This window comes from Nannospalax galili, unplaced genomic scaffold (assembly GCF_000622305.1).
Source record: "Nannospalax galili isolate Female #2095 unplaced genomic scaffold, S.galili_v1.0 scaffold951, whole genome shotgun sequence".
Classification (NCBI taxonomy): domain Eukaryota; kingdom Metazoa; phylum Chordata; class Mammalia; order Rodentia; family Spalacidae; genus Nannospalax; species Nannospalax galili.
The window spans coordinates 754133-770830 of record NW_008329324.1 but is presented as its reverse complement, the minus strand read 5'-3'; the positions used below and the strand labels follow the sequence as shown (position 1 = coordinate 770830).

The 16698-nt window shown below is 51.2% G+C and overlaps 1 protein-coding gene across 1 annotated transcript; it reads left to right on the top strand.

Moving 5' to 3' along the window:
* The first annotated feature begins 26 nt into the window (after positions 1–26).
* Positions 27–13128, top strand: Csrnp1 (cysteine and serine rich nuclear protein 1). The gene is made up of 5 exons (XM_008836264.3): positions 27–175; positions 7028–7269; positions 9537–9796; positions 10356–10670; positions 11014–13128. The coding sequence occupies exons 2-5, from the start codon at positions 7068–7070 to the stop codon at positions 12013–12015; spliced, it is 1779 nt and encodes a 592-aa protein (XP_008834486.1). The 5' UTR covers positions 27–175; positions 7028–7067; the 3' UTR covers positions 12016–13128.
* The last annotated feature ends 3570 nt before the right edge of the window (positions 13129–16698 follow it).

Here is a 16698-nt window from a genome sequence, read left to right as displayed (position 1 = left end):
CCCAGGCGCAGCCAGTCTCCCGCCGCCGTCGCCGCTGCCGGACGCGCAGAGCCTGGGCGGGCTGGACAGACGGCTGCCGCGGCCGAGCGCACTGCAGGGTCTGCGGCGCGCGCTGCGTCCGGCGGGGCCGGGACGCGGATCGCAGCGGTGCCGGTGGCGCGCTCTCCAGTCGCAGGTGAGCCCTGGGGGCCCCGAGCACGGCTCGGAGGGACCGCGAGGAGGGGGCGTCCCATGCGAGTGGCGCTGTCACTCCAGTCCCCCTTGCCCATCACTCCCTGGAGTGGGCGCCGGGGTCGGGCTGCCCATCGCGACCGCAGATCGCGCGCCCCGAGTGGGAGTCCGCGGCGGGGAGGCGGGAAAGACCAGTTTTCCTTCCCCTCCCCCGCCCGGCTGCAGTTACCCCGGGATGTCCCGGCGCCCCGAAGCCGGGTTGCAGGTGGCAGGGTGACCGGGTGCGCGTGCCCGCGGGTGAGTTTCCTTTTGACCTAGTTGCCTGAGAACTTTTGAGAAGTTACTCGCGTGGCTGGGGCAGGTGATCACCTTCCTCCTCGAGCTCCCCCCAGGGGGACGGTACTGTAGCTGCGGCGTGTGCCGGGTCCCCCGGCCGGCGGGGGTCAGGGAGGGCGTGGAGGGATGAGCGAAGAGTGAGGTGAGGTTTAGTGAGTCACGGACCCCGGGAGGGAGGGGGAGGATTGTGTCGTATGTTCACCTGTCACCGTCACACGCAGAGGCCACTGCCGTGAGTCACGGGGCGCAGCTACACCGGCCACCCGCGGGCACGTAGGCCCTCTCCCACGCATTTCTACACCCTCTTTTGCTCGTACTTCCTCTCGGTCCTCAGTTTCCCCTCCCTGGGGGCCCTTTCACCGTCACGCGCTGTGGAGATGCCCACACGACGACACCAGGCACACACACTTAGTCACTCCTGCTGCGGGCAGAGTCACTCGCAGTCGTAGTCACCTTCCTGACACCAGAGCGTCCCTCCCTGCGCTCTGGCTGCCCACCCAACACCTCCAGCTCGAAGTCTCATCCCTCTGGAGAGTAAGTCATCACTCCCTGCCTCTAAATCCTTGACAGCCCTGCCCCCCTAATCTCCTCTCCTGCAGTCATCAGATCCACCCCTTTTCTCTTTTGCCCTGTCCTGTCAGCTCACCTGGCTGGGCCTTCCTTGCCTTCTCAGTTCCACAGGTCACAACCTCCTGTCCCGGGTGCTGAGCCATCTTTTAACCATGCAAATCTGGTATTGTCACTCCCTACCTAAACCCTTGGGTGGCTTCCTATACCCTCAGGCTAACAAGAGACCTGTAGCATTGTGGCCCAACCCCCTCTCTTGAGTCCCCTCCTACACCCTCCAGCCCTGTCTTTGCTCTAGCCCCTGGCCCACGGTGTGTCCCCTATCTGGAACTCTGCCAACACTCTTTCCTTGAGGCCTGCCTTTGTCCCGAGTTGTACCCTGTCTGCCCACTTCCTCCAACTTCAAGAGTTGCTGTTTATGTCTTCCTGTGTGCCCAAATGTCTGCCACAGTGCTTGGCATCTCTTGGGAGCTCAGCAAATACTTGATTGATGAGTGAGTGAATGAATGAATGAATGAATGAGAGTGTAGGAGGACTGGCTTAGGGCAGAGAAAGCAGATAGTGTACGGTACAATTTTTCCTGTGCAAGAACAAGTGCCTTGTATAGTCAGCAAACATTTGGCACCTACCCAGTGCTGGGCCCTAGAGGACGAGGCTAAGGAACTGTCCCCTCCCCCCTGATCACTTTCTGAGGAATGGATGGGGGAGGGTTGTGCCAGTGTTTCCTGTTGCTGTCTCAGAGCAGCCTGGGCACTTTGTTTCAGTGATGACCAGAAGTGCTTGGAGGTGAATGTCCCAGAAAGTCTTTCTGGAGGGTCTGGGGTCATGTGACCCTAGGTGTCTTGGTGGAAGGATGGCTGGCTGAGACCTGGGGTTCTGAGGTCAAAGGACACATTCTTCAGATTCCTAGAGAGGGACAGAGGCAGATAGAGGTACCCCCTCCCTAGTACCAGCCCTGGCTTTGGAGGCTGGGGCAACTGGTGGGTTGAGGAGTTCGAATAGTTGCCGGGTGCTCCCAGAGTGAAGTAGGTTCCCACAGTGCAACCAGAGGGTGTAGATAACCGGTCGGTAGGCTGGGGTGACATTACGTTCTCCTGGGCTGTCAAAGCCTGTGTGTGGCGGCAGGATGGTGGCGGCCAGATTCTCCTGCTGCTTCGATCCCGGAAGGAGCCAGGTTCTCTTTGATTCCAGGCCTGTCTCAGGGATTCCTCAGGGGATGTGGTGTTTCTGTCTGAGCCAGCTCCTGGGAATTGCTTTTCCTTCCTCCAGGACCCTAGATCCAGGCTGTGTGCTCACCCTGGGAACAGGATCTTGATTCCTGGGTAGCTGCTGCAGCCCCTCCCCCACCCTCTGACTCACTGTCTGACACTTTTCTTGGACTCTTAAGCTATCTTTCATTCCCTTTTCTGACTTAGCCTCTTGTCTCCTGCTCAGTCTTTCCATCCCTTCTCCTGTCTCTGCCTCTCTCAGCCTTTGGATCCCAGGTGGCACTCTTCCCTCCTCTTCCCAGAGGCAAACCAGTGGGGAGGTGATTTGATTGTAGTGTTCAGAGCCTGCCAGGACTCACAGTCACTCCTATCTGAAGCCACTCCTATCTGAAGCGTAGCCTAGCTTTTCTGGGACTTTGGCTCTGCCAGCAGCTTTTAGCCTACATTCTTCTGTGGGCTCCCTGACTGAAGATCCCTTAGTATCCAATCCGCACTTACCTCCTTGACATCTATTTACTTTGGGGGAACAGGGAACATCCTACTAGATGCCCTGCACCTGCCTGCAGCCTGAGTGAACTTCCCTCCCCTGTCCCAGAGCCACCTTTGAACACTGTTCTTGCTCAACAACTCTGGCACAGGCCTGGGGTGGGGGTGGGCATGTGGCTCCCTCCTTAAATTAGCTTCCTGGACGAAGAAAAGGTCACTGAGATCCCTGAGAAAAATGATTGTCTCTACATGGAGCTGTCCTTCCCACCACTGCCTTCCCCAGTGCCCCCTCTCCACCAGACTTTGTTCTAAGCACAGGCACATTATAGCCCAGCCTGGTGCGAGGAAGAGGCCGTTACACTGTGGTCAGATAAGGGCTGTGGTGAGGAAATTCCAGGGTCTCTGAGAGCATCTTAGCCTGTTGGGTACCATAGGTTGGGTTGCTTAAACAAGAAATTTGTTGTTCTTGTCTCTAGAGGTAGGGGTATCCAAGATCAAGGTGAAGAACCTGGTGAAGATCCCTGTCCTGGTTTGTAGACAGACACTGTCTTGCTGTGTCTTTACATGATGAAGCAGACAGATCCTCTTGTATCTCTTTAAGGGATTAAACCTAGCGTTTTGTGCATGCCAGGCAAATGTTCTACCAACTGAGCTATGTCCCCTAGCCCTCAAGGCACTACTACCATCTAGGTGGGTGGCTTATGCCCATCATCCTAGCATTTGGGAGGTAGCCAGATGGGAGGAGCAGGAGTTTGAGGCCAGTGGTCTGCTTGAGACCTTCTGTCATTTGAGACATTTCTCCCAAAGCTCTTAACTCTAAACATCATTGCATTGGGGATTAGGCTTCCAATACAGGAGTTTTCTTCTCTATAAGTATTTGATTCATAGCAATAGCACATTGAAGTAGAGAAGGACTGAGAGACTTCTGAGGTCCTTTTGGAAATGCATTTTGGCATTGAGATGGGTTTCACTGTAAGTCAGGCTATCCTGAAACTCACTATGTAGCCAAGCAGATCTGGAACAACTCCTGCCTCAGCTGTGATTAGAGATGTGAGCCACCACACTCAGCTTGGAAATGATTTCTGAAAGGGCATGAGACTGGGCTGTTCCAGTCTGTGCAGAAGCCAGCAGGCGGGCAAGGACATGTGTGAGGGGCACTGCCAGTTCTGCTGGAATTAGGGGCCTATGTGGAGGCTTCAGGGGAAGCAGGGGCCAGGCCTGCTTCAGCCTTGGAACACTGAAATGGATTCCCATGGTGAGCTTCTGCTGAGAGGTGGGGGGGGCTGCAGAATGGTGCTCAGCATGGGAACTGCAGGGGATTCTTGGTTTTGCTCCAAGGCTGTGGTTACAGGGTAAAGAATGACTTGGGGAGTAGTCAGGAGTCGGGGTAGGAAACATGGGAGGTAGTGGGGACAGAGGCATGATACATATAATCAGCTATGTGTGTGTGTGGGGGGGGGGGCGCTAGGGAACCAACCCAGGGCTTTGCACAGCCTTGTTCACTTTACTCCCAGCCCAGACTTCAAATTGATGGTGACCTACATAGACTGTATACAGTATAGAAATCTCACATGTGCAGCTAGAGGAATTTTTAGCACTAAACACCCATGTTAAAACACCACTCAGGCTAACCTTAAACAGTCTTGGATCTCCCCCAGAAAATTCCCTCACAACTCTCCCTGCTGCACGCCCCTCCCTCTGCCTGGAAGCACTTTTCTTGCTCCTCCAGCCTGGATGTGGAGAGTACCTTCCCCTTAGGACCAAGATCCTCCAATAACCAGTGTCTTCACTGGGTCTGACCTTTAGAAAATTTTTTTTTTGATTTTTAAGTGTATAATGTTTCTGCATGTGTGTAACTGCAGCACATGAATGCAATGCCCTCAGAGGCCAGAAGAGGGCGTCGGAGCCCCTGGAACTGGAGTTACAGATGGTTGTTAGCTACCATGTTGGTGCTGGGAACTGAACCAGGCCCTCTGTAAGAGCAGCCAGTGCTCTTAACCACTGAGCAATCTCCCTAACCCTGGCCTGACTTTTGTTGAACTTGGACTACTTGTGTTTTGTTTCCTGGTGCCTTCATCTGTCCTGGAGCTCATTATTTTTACACATTTACTGAACACAAATCACTGACTGAGAACTTGACATATATTGATTCCTGTAAACCTCCCCACCTTATAAGGTTATTTATTTATTTATTTATTTATTTATTTGACAATGTCTCCCATAGCCAAAGCTGGCTTTGAAATCCTGACCCTCCTGACTGCTGAGGTTTGTAGGACTTCCCTGGGTAGCCTCTGGGACATCTCTTGAGTCTGATGACCCTGGCCTCCTGGATGTGAACCAGGACCCAGCACAGCGTGGTTGTGGATGGAAGAAGAGGAGGGAGGAGTTGAGGATGGCTGCAGGTTTCTGGCTTGAGCAACTGGGTGGGTGGCAGTGCTGTTACTAAGATAGGGAACACAGGAAGAGGAACAGATGGCATGGGGGGTGGGGAACAGACAGGGGTTCAACTTGGGGCCTGTGGAATTGTGTGATTCCAGGGGAAGTAGGCTCTTGGTCTTGGGGTCTCAGTCTGTGGGTCTGATTAGGGAGGTACCCTTCATACTAGGGGCAGTGTCTGGAATTAGAGAAAAGGATGGGTCACCCCATGCGTGGGACTGTGACCGTGACAGGATGTGTGGGGGCTGCTTGTCAACTTACGTGTATGCCTGTGTCTGTGGTCTCTGTGTGTGCATGTGTGTGGTGCCTGGCTCTGGATCAAGCATCCTCATCTCCTGGGAGAGCCTACAGGTCAACTGGGCTGTTTTTGTTTGTGGTTTGACTCTGGGAAGGGGGTACCAGGCCTGAGATGCTACCCCCGGAAACACCTGTGCATCCTGGGCCCCGGGGTCGGGGTTTGGCTACAGAGCAATTGAGATTTTCTTGAGCCTCTTCCATGTCTGCCTAGAGGAAAAGGCTGTGCCTGCCAGGAGTAGCTTTATCCAGTGAGTGGGGTGACAGCTGGTCCCCCAGAATTCAGGGACCTGCTAGAAGGCTTGGGCTAGAAGGAGCCATAGAAAAGACACCTGAATGGAGGAGTCCCAGACAGCTTTCTGGTTGGTTTTCCTGTCCCCCGTCACTTCCTGTGATGGCAGTGGGGGAGGGGTCCCCAGCTGTGGGCACTCAGCCCTGAATTGAGAACTGCAAGATTCAGGCCAGCTGCACAGCAAGCAGTTAGCTGGGTTCAGCCCCTATCTCCTGGGAAGGGACTGTTCCCTGTCCAAACTTGGTTGCATCCTACAGATGCTGACAGGACAGTCCCTGTTCTGTTGTGAAGGTGTAGGCAAGGGAGATGGCATAACAGCTTACGGACTCAGTTTCACTATTAGAGGTTGGTTTGTTTTACAGAGGAGAACTAACCCTAGGTGTTAGACATTAGAGTAGAAAGCAAAACATAGGTGAATTTTAAGATCAAAGGAGTCTCTGGTCACAGTCCAGCCTAGAGGCATGGGACTTTTTTCCTGTGGCGTGGGGGTTTCTGAGGGAAAGTCTGAGAAGCTCCATCCCAGGGAGGGGAGGGGCTCAGGAAAGTCCTTTTCTCCGGGAATGGAGCCAATATCAAAACTGGCCAGTTCCAAGACTATCTGGTCATTCTGGCCCTGGAGCAAGGACCTGAGGCTGTGGGCAAGGTGGCAGACCTGTGTGGTGGTGGGAAAGGTCTGCCCTTAGAGGGAGGCTGGGAGGCTGCGCAGGCTACAGGCTGCAGAGGGGACCCCCCCACACACACACACGTGCAAGCACACAAAGGCACACAGATGTAAGTGCCTGTGAATCACCCTCCTGTGAGTCAGCCCCCAGGATTCCTGTGGGGATGAGCCAGCCTGGGCTGAGCTCTGTCAGTCCATCTGTTGGTCTGTCTGCCTCCTGCTATGCGTCAGCGGTTTTGTGTGTGCATGTGTGTGTGTGTGTGTGTGTGTGTGTGTGTGTGTGTGTGTGTGGTGGGGGTGGGGGTGGGTGCTTGTGGGGAAGGTGCCTGACTGTTTAACTGGGAAGGCTTGGAGTAGGGGGGGCAGGGTTATGGGAGGCCAAAAGCACCAGGATACAAATTTGCCTGTGAGATGCATTTGAGGGGGAGGGACTGCTGTCTGGGACTTGGGAGCATCCTGGAGATCCTACCCTGTGTCTGTAGCTTCTGGTTGGGATGGAGGGTGAGGTTCTAAGACACCACAGGAGGTCAGTGAAGGGAGCCTACCACTTAGTGAGCTCTCTTGCTCTTGTTCCAGGCCTTCTGCCACCAGCCCCTGGAGTCCGAGAAGCACCACCATGACTGGGCTGCTGAAGAGGAAGTTTGACCAGCTGGAGGAGGACTTCTCTTTCAGCTCCTCCTCCTCTTCCTCCCGAAGTTTCTCTTTCTCCTCCTCCCCCAGTTCTTCTGTCTCCCCTGCCTGGAACTCAGATGAGGAGGAACCATATGGTCAGGCACCCCTGCCTGACCAGGACCTCTGTGGCCTCCAGAGTTTCACTCGTGAGTCTTCTTTCCCTGGCAACCCCCACCACACCCCTCCTTCCTTCCTGAAAGGTGAAATTGGTTGGCCTTGGACAAGCCTTTTCAGCTGTGGTAGCTATCTCAGGGTGGCCCCCTTCCCATGGTGCAGTGCCTACTGGCACTACCAGAGACTGTGGGATCCACCTTGACTTTCTTTTGACCTTGGGGATAGTGCTGTCTGGGATGCAGCTCCTCAGAATAGTTCTGGCCTTTCCCTTGGGGACCCTCCTGTCTGTTCCAGTTTCATTTGCCCAGTGCACCCTGCCCTACACCATCCCAGCTAGAGTTAGTTCCAGGCCTCAAACATCCCTGCTACTGGGCCTGAAAGCCACACCCTTGTTTCATTGCCTTGTAGCTTTTGTATGAATGTTCCCAAAGGGGATGATGACTTTTATTTCTTTTTGAGACAGTCTCATATAGCCTAGCCTGGCCCCCAGTTATGCTGCTTCTACCTCCCTAGAACGGGGATTACAGGTCTGCACCTCCATGTCCAAGTACCTGGTTATTTTTCAAGCTTTTATAATTCTCATTCCAAACTGAAAGATGATCTTAGAGTCTCTCAACCTTGATCTTCGTTATGGCTCCTTCTACTCCAAGAACCTTTTCAGATAATTTTTCCCCTCAAATTATCTTCCCTATGAAGTTTTAATACCACAGCTATGTGGTTTACCTTTCAATGTGTCATGTACATACCTGTGCGTTAGAAACTAAGAACAGAAGTTTTAGTACCTAGAATCTATATTAGGCAAGGGTCTCCCTGTAGCCCCAGCTGGCCTGGAACTCACTGTGTAGATCAGGCTGGCCTTGATCTTATAGAGATCCGCCTCTGCCTCTTGAGTGCTGGGATTACAGGCATGTGCTACCACACCTGGTAAAATTAATTTATTAACTCAAAGTTTCAGGGCCTGGTGGCAAGCTCCTATAATCCCAGCACTTGGGAGGTCCAGGTAGGAGGATGAGGAATTCAAGGTCATCCTTTGCTACATAATCGATCTAAGGCCAGCTTGGATTGTATGAAACCCTATTTTTTAAAAAAAAAAATGGTACCACTGAGGTGGCTCAGTAGATAAAGGTACTCGCCACCAAGCTCAATGACCTGAGTTCAGTCCCCAGAACTGACATTGTGGAAAGAGAGCACCAACTCCTTCAAGTTGTCCTCTGACCTCCACACATATACTGAGGCATGCAAATGTGTACACACAATAAAAAAGTTGAAATATATGAAATTGTCAATATTTGGCCATTTTATAAGAATAATATAACAATATATGTTGATTATCAATAATGTAGCTTAATATGTAATCAATAACTTACAAAGGGAAGGACTTTCTAAGTCTGTTACAGAACATGCAAACAAAGGGAAAGATCAATATGTATTTTTAATGACATAAACCTTAAAAGTTATTTTGTGAAATGTCAACCTAAGACTTAAATATTTCTTTAAAACATTTTTTTTTCTCATGTGTGTTTGTCTGAGTGTATGCCACTTGCATGTGAGTGGTCATGGATGCCAGAGGGGAGGATGTTGGATTTTCTGGAGCTGGAGTTGCAGGCAGTTGTGAGCTGTTGACATGGATGCTGAGAAACAAACTCAGGACCTCTGGAAGAGAAGCAAATGCTCTTAACCACTAAACCATCTCTCCAGCCCTCTAAAATATTTCTATAGAAAAGTTAAACATGATTGTTATCTTTGACATCATATATAAAGAACTCTTGGGGCTGGAGAGTTGGCTCAGCGGTTAGGAGCACTAACTGCTCTTGCAGAGGACCTGGGCTCAATTCCCAGCACCCACATGGCGGCTATGAACCATCCTTAACTCCAGTTTCAGGGGAATCTGAAACCCTCTTCTGACCTCCACGGCATTGCGTGACACGGGTATGCTTACATACATGAAGGGAATATACTCAAACACATTAAAATAAAAATAATAAAATATTTTTTTAAAAGAACTCTTAATAAATATAAATTATAGGAAACTGTAGGACCTATAAATAGCTGGTAACAATGACAGGATGCTTAATCTTGTGAATACAGTCCTTTGGACTGATAAATGACAATAAGCCAGTGGTGTCAATAAGGCATGAGTGTGGTGTTCAGTTTTACCAGCTCTAGACCCAGCCAAGCTGACTTCTAAATTCACAGCCGAGGTGGGTGGATAGAAGGGATGGATAAGGAGAGAAAGCTATATGATCTTCCTAAAGGTTACATTGTGCCTCACAGACAACTCTTTTCTTATCCCTTCCAGCCCCGTCCATCTTGAAGCGGGCTCCCCGGGAGCGCCCACGCCATGTAGTCTTCGATGGCATCACTGTCTATTACTTCCCAAGGTGCCAGGGATTCACTAGTGTGCCTAGCCGTGGTGGCTGTACCCTGGGCATGGCTCCTCGCCACAGCACCTCTCGCCTGTTCTCCTTAGCTGAGTTTACACAGGAGCAAGCGCAGGCTCGGCGTGAGAAGCTCCGTCAACGCTTGAAGGAGGAGAAAATGGAGACACTGAGGTGGAAGGTAGGGAGACCCACACAGCTCTTGAGTCTTAACCCTAGGTGCCAGTTTGCACGTTACACATGGAGAGAAACAGGCCTATGACTGGTGTGGGAGTCTTAAAGAGGGCTCAAGGGCCAGTTCAGTTGGTAGAATGTTTGCTGACCACAGGTTCCATCTCCAATACCAGATAAACCAGGCATAGTAGACGCACCAGTATTCTCACTTGGGAGATGGAAGCAGGGAGATTAGAAGTTCGAGGTCATCCTCTGCTACATAGTTTGAATGCAAGGCCCTGTCTTCAAAAGAAAAGCAGGCCTCTCCAGGCAAAGTCTGGGCCTAGAGCACAGTATTTAAATCTCTCTGTCCTTACTGGGGTGGGGACTGATCTGACATTGGGAGTATATGTATCCTGTTAGAAAAGGATTTTTCACCTGATATGGGATGATATGAATAAAAACACTTGGTAGATATCCAAGTGCAGTGTACTTGGCTGCCCTCGCTGCTGATACACACAGTGCCCGGTACTCTAGGGAGTATTTGTCACATGTCCACACCTCTCACATCCCTCTCCTGACTGCAGCTTTCAGCAACTGGGATGCCTGAGACGGAGGCAGGCCTGCCCCTCACAGTGGATGCCATCGATGATGCCTCTGTAGAAAAGGACTTGGCAGTGGCTGTGGCCAGTGGCCGGTTGGAGGAAATCAACTTCCTGCAGCCCCACCCACCTCGGAAACGTCGGGCCCTGCTGCGGGCTTCAGGTGTTCGAAGGATTGATCGAGAGGAGAAGCGAGAGCTGCAGGCACTGCGCCAGTCTCGGGAGGATTGTGGCTGTCACTGTAATGGGGTTTGTGACCCTGAGACCTGCAGTTGCAGCCTGGCAGGCATCAAATGCCAGGTATGTGGCTGGATTTGGTGGGATGATGTCTGGGAATGTAGCTCAGTGGTCGAGTGATAGAGCACTTGCCTACCATACCCAAGGTCCAGGATTCAGTTGTGACCCTGAGACCTGCAGTTGCAGCCTGGCAGGCATCAAATGCCAGTGCGTGGCTGGATTCAGTGAGATGATGTCTGGGAATGTAGCTCAGTGGTAGAGCACTTGCCTACCATATTCAAGGTCCAGGATTCAGTCCCTAGCACCACCACTGAAACAACAAAAAACTAGATTCAATGGAATGGGGAGCTGAGCCTGTAGTCTACTGCACCACTCAAAGTCCTCACTTGTGCCTCTTTCTCTGCAGATGGACCATACAGCATTCCCTTGTGGCTGCTGCAGTGAGGGCTGTGAGAACCCCAACGGCCGTGTGGAATTCAACCAGGCCCGAGTTCAGACACACTTCATCCACACGCTCACCCGCCTGCAGATGGAGCAGAGGACGGAGAACCTGGAGGAACTGGAGTCACCCACTCAGGAGAGTCCCCCTGCCCCTGTTGAGCAAACCCTGGTCTCCACTTTGCCACTGGCCAAGCCCCCTGTGAGCAGTGAGCTGGGAGACAACAGCTGCAGCAGTGACATGACTGATTCTTCTACGATGTCCTCCTCCTCATCTTCCTCATCATCTGGCAATAGCAGGGCCCTGGACTGCCCCGATCACCCCAGTTTGCCAGGTCCGGGCTTCCAGTCTGGCATGGATGACAGCCTAGCACAGATCCTGAGTTTCAGTGACTCAGACCTCGGTGTTGAAGAGGAGGAAGAAGAGGAGGAAGGGGGTATGGGGAACCTCGATAACCTCAGCTGCTTCCATCTGGCTGACATCTTTGGTACTGGTGACCCCAGCGGCCTGGCCAGCTGGACGCAGGGCCAATCTGGCTCCAGCCTCACATCGAGCATCCTGGATGAGAACGCCAACCTAGATGCCAGCTGCTTCCTAAATAGTGGACTTGAAGGGTTGAGAGAAGGCAGCCTCCCTGGCACCTCTGGAGCCCCTGGCAGGGATGCCATCCAAAACGGCTCCTTGGAGCTCAGCTTATCATCCTGTGACTCCTTTGAACTGTTCCAGGCCCTGCCGGATTACAGTCTGGGGCCTCATTATACTTCCCAAAAGGTGTCCAATAGCCCGGAGAACCTTGAGGTCCTACATGGCCCTTTGCCCAGCCTCTCTCCATCGAGGGATGCCAGCACTTGCTTCCTAGAATCGCTCATGGGCCTGTCGGAGCCAGCCACCGATGTTCTGGCTCCCCTTCTGGAAAGCCAGTTTGAGGACACTGCCCTAGCACCTCTAGTGGAGCCTGTGCCCGTGTAAGGACTAAGGTGCCTTTTCCCTGCCCAAGAGCCCCGTTGCTTTTTGTGATCTGGGGTGCTCTGTAGGGTCTGTATGTATGTAACAGTTTCCCATGGGCTGGTCCTGGCCATCATGGCTGCTGTATGGGCAACTCCCTATTTTTACATTAACACTCTGAATTTATTTATTTTTATTTTTTTCTGTACTGAAGAGAGGGTGAGGAGGGGAATCCCTCTTACATATAGTGCCTGGTATCTTCATATCCAAACAGAGGTCTTCTGCCTCCTAGTGTGTGCCAGGAGGAGCAATAGGCAATGGGGCTGTCCTGCCTCACAAACCCTGTTTCTGCATCTGTGTGGTGCTCCTTGGCCCAAAGACAGTGAGACTGGGCTGAAACTAGGCACTTAATGGCTTCCGAAGAACCATGGGTGGCTAGACTTCTGGACTGTGAAGACTGTGTAATTTATTTCTGTAATTTATTTGGGGACTGACGCCACATTGGCTGAGCCTCTCTGGTTGGTGGACATTGTTGGGGGCAGAGTCCCTTTAGTGTCCCCTGCCTGGGCTTTGGTGTGGACCAGGTGTGTGTTTGAGCCTATGGTCTCCTATGTCAGCTGCCTGGCTACTGGATAGTTAAGCAGGGCAGAGGCTGGGCTGACCAGCTGTGACCAAAACTCCCTCTACCCTACTGCACCCCTCTATTTCCTGTCCCTGCCCATATCCCACTCACCAAGGCCATGGGCTATTAGACCCCTCATGTAGGATGGGGTGCCAGAGGTATAAAGAGGGGCAATGGGCCTGCCTCAGGACACGAAGCATGCCCCAGATCACTGTCTCAGGGCTTTCTAGGGAATCCTGGCCCACCATATGTGCGCCCCCCCACCGCCCTGGGCCGTGCAAGGAGGGGTGGCTCTTGAGGGCTTTTATGCCCTGCATTAGCTGATGTTGGATTTTTATGCATTTTTATATTGTCTCTAAGTGTCAGAACTATAATTTATTCATTTCTCTGTGTGTCTGTGCCAAGAAACCCAGGCTCTGGGCCTGCCCCTGCTCAGGAGGCCTTGATAGCCTGGGTGCTTGTGGGAACACATTGTACCTGAGCTGACAGGTACCAATAAAGAGGCTCTATTTTTATGTGTGGTCTGCCTTAGTGGGGGTGGGAAACAGAGATAGGTAAACCCCCAGGAAGCAATGGGGTGCTGCAGGGTAGTGTGGACACAGGCTGTGTTGAGGGGCAAGAGGGCACACAACACACTGGGCTTCCTTCCAGGCAGACCAGTCAGCTTGCAGGCAGGAAGCCAGCTGAGACGCTGTGAGGGGAGCAGTTTTCCCCCTGGATTAACCCATTCTTTGCTAGTGTCATCTGGGATGGCAGGGGGTTGAGATGGAGCTGTTTGCTTGGACTGGTAAGGGTACCCCCCTTTGCACATGTACACACTGCTCTGAGTCCTCCTGGCCCAGAAGATGTAGCCCATTTCAGGTCTGGGCAGGGCAGGGCAGTGGGATGTGGTTCCTGGAGGCCTGGCCTGGTGACAGGGCTCAGCAGCTGTAGTCCCTGGGGACTTGAGCTCCGGAAGCTGCAGAACCTCATCTGACTCGTCAGACCTGTCTCCTGAAGCAGCCCAGCCTGAGTAGGGCTCAGGCCAGAGGTGCAGGCCAGGCTGCACCCTTCTCTGGGGAGCCCCAGACTGGAGCATGAGGAGGCAGGTCTATTTCCCGGTTAGGAATGATAGTGACTTGCACAGGCCCTGGGAGGGGAATGAGCACAGGAGACTCTGTGCTGCCAGTCTCTGCTGTCCCACACCCAGACAGATGGGTTCAAATCACAGTTCTCCCACTACCTACTGAGGGGTCTTATACAAATGACCTGCTTGGTGCCTGGGTTTCCTCAATACTGTGCAAATTGTAATACTGCTCATCTCATAAGCTGGTTTGATTCATTCATGCACAGCACCTTGAAGAGTGCCTAGAGCATGTATAAAGCCTATGTACATGCTTGCAACTCTGATTCTGTCTTCATGTTTCAGCCTGTCTGTGTTAACCCTTGCCTTTTGACTCCTGTAAGGTATCTTTTGACTCCTTTTAGGTAGCCTCTGGACATGCATGGCCATGACATGACCACATCAGTGACCATTAGAAGACTCAGTGCTTGGCCTGTAGTTGAGGCCACATGTACTTTTCATTGAAGCCTGGAGAATCCTTGTGCAGAGATGGTTCTTGTGTGAACCATGTAACATCTACCTCTCTCCAAGGGCTCTGAGAGTCGTCTCTGACAACCCAAGGGTTCTGGTGGCAGCCCTGAGCAACCCCAGCATCCCTACCAGCTCCTTCACAGATTAGGGCCCTGACTGAACTGGCCTTGCCTACTCCTAGAGCCACAGGGTCAGTTATTGGGAGCTTTGTTGGCTGATATAAATGAAGACAAAACATGGCAGACGTGCAATCTCTTTACAGTACTGCCCTCCAAATAGCCCCGCCTCCTAACAAACCTGCCCTGACAAAACTTGTAAAACACATTCGGAAAAGGGACTGGATGTTCCTATTGGAAAGACTGTAGAGACTTAGGGGAAGCATTCCAGTTCACCGACTCATACAAGAGGCCATGCATGTGATTAGCAGGAAGTTAGAAGAGGCCCAGGGCTGGGACTGGAGCTCTATGAAGGAACACTGGCCTGGCACTCTCAAGGCCCTGGGTTCTATCCCCAACACCAGGAGAAAGGAAAAGAAAAACAATACCTACCAACGATCCAGGACAACTAAAATTCTTTCTAAAAGTCCCTTGCTAGGTACCTAAACCCATGTCCTCTGCAAGAGCAGCCAAAGCCAGTGCTCTTAACCACTGAGCCATCTCTCCAACCCTATTTATTTTTACTATTTTTATGTGTATGAGTGTATTGCTTGCATGTATGTAAAGGTACCTGTGTCGTACAATGCTCACAGAAGTCAGAAGAAGATATCAGATCCCCTGAAAATGGAGTTAGGACAGTTGTTAGCTACCATGTGGGTGCTGGGAATCAAACCTGGGTCCTTGCAAGAGCAACCAGTTCTCTTAACTGCTGAGCCATCTCTCCAACCCCTGACCTCTTTATTGTATATATATATGAGTGTTTTGCTTCCATGTATGTGTACCAGGTGTAAACAAACCCTAAGAAGACAGAAGAGGGTGCTGAATCCCTGGAACTGGAGTTACTGACAGTTGTTAGCTGCCATGTGGGTGCTGGGACCCAAACCTGGGTCCTCTGGAAGAGCAGCCAGTGCTCTTAACTGCTGAGCCATCTCTCTAGCCCTACATCTGGCTGGTTCCTCCTCTTCCTCTTCCCTTTCTTTTTTGAGAGAGTCTCCTTATAGCCTAGCCCCAGCTGGCTTGGAACTTGCTTTATAGATCAGGCTGGCCTCCATCTCACAGAGATCTGCCTTCTGCTGCCTCCCTAGTATTGGGATTAAAGGTGTATGTCACCATGTCAGGTTTATACTTGGCTTCTTGAAAACCACATCTACATTCTACCCATACTAAATTATTTTGAGATAGTTTTATTTATTTACTTAGTCATTTTAAAGTTTTTAAATTTTTTTAATTTTTATTATATGTATATGAGTGTATTGCCTGCATGTAAGTGCACTCATGTTGTGCAATGCCCGAGGAGATCCGAAGAGGGTGTCGGATCCCCTGGAACTGGAGTTATGGACAGTTGTTAGCCACCCTGTGGCTGCTGGGAACTGAACCTGGGTACTCTGCAAGAGCAGCCAGTGTTCTTAACTGCCAACTCATCTCTCCAGCCCCAAGTTACATTTTTATTTACTGTGTGAAAACTCACTTATGTGTCCCATGATTCATGTGTGGAAGTCAGAGGACAACTTGTGGAAGTCAGTTCTTTCTTACCACATGTGACCAGGGGATTGAACTCAAACTGTCAGAGTTGGTGGTAGGCACCATTACCCATCTCTCCACCCTAGACATTTATTTTGAGCCAGCACCTTGCTATATACCCCTGGCCAGCCTGGTACTATGTAAACCAGGCTGGCCTTAAGCTTTCAGCGATCCTGCTTCTACTCCAGAATACTGGTATTGTACCTGAATAGGGTTATACTATGTCCAGTTCTCAGTATGTGTCTTTAAATACATCATATCAATATAAATGTGAGATTTAAAAGTGATACCCATCTTTATCAATGGCACCCAAGAATTCCCAAGTTTGTTGTGCTGGCTATTCTCTGTCATATAAATATGTGAACAGGCAGATGGTTGTGCAATTTAAGGCTGGGGGTGTTCAGTAAATGCCTAGAAAACATGAGACCCTTTCTTTGACCCCAGCATTATAAATAATAGAATAAACAAAATATTTCTGTATATTACTAGCAGAAAGTGACACCATGATTTGAGAAACAGATGGAGAAAGGATCTCATGTAGACCAGGATAGCCTCCAACTCACCAAGTAGGATGACCTTGAACTTCTGATCTTTCTGCTTCCACTGCCCAAGTGCTGAGACTATAGGTGTGCATCACCATGGCTGATTTATGTGGTGCTAGGAGTCAAACCCAAGGCACATACCTTTAATCCCAGCACTCAGGAGGCAGAGGCAGGTGGATCTCTGAGTTCAAGGCCAGCTTGGTCTACATAGTGAGTTTCAGGCCAGCTGGGGTTTCAGGGAGCCTGTCTCAAAAATATACACTAAAAAAAGAAAAAAAAAAAAAAAGAAACAAC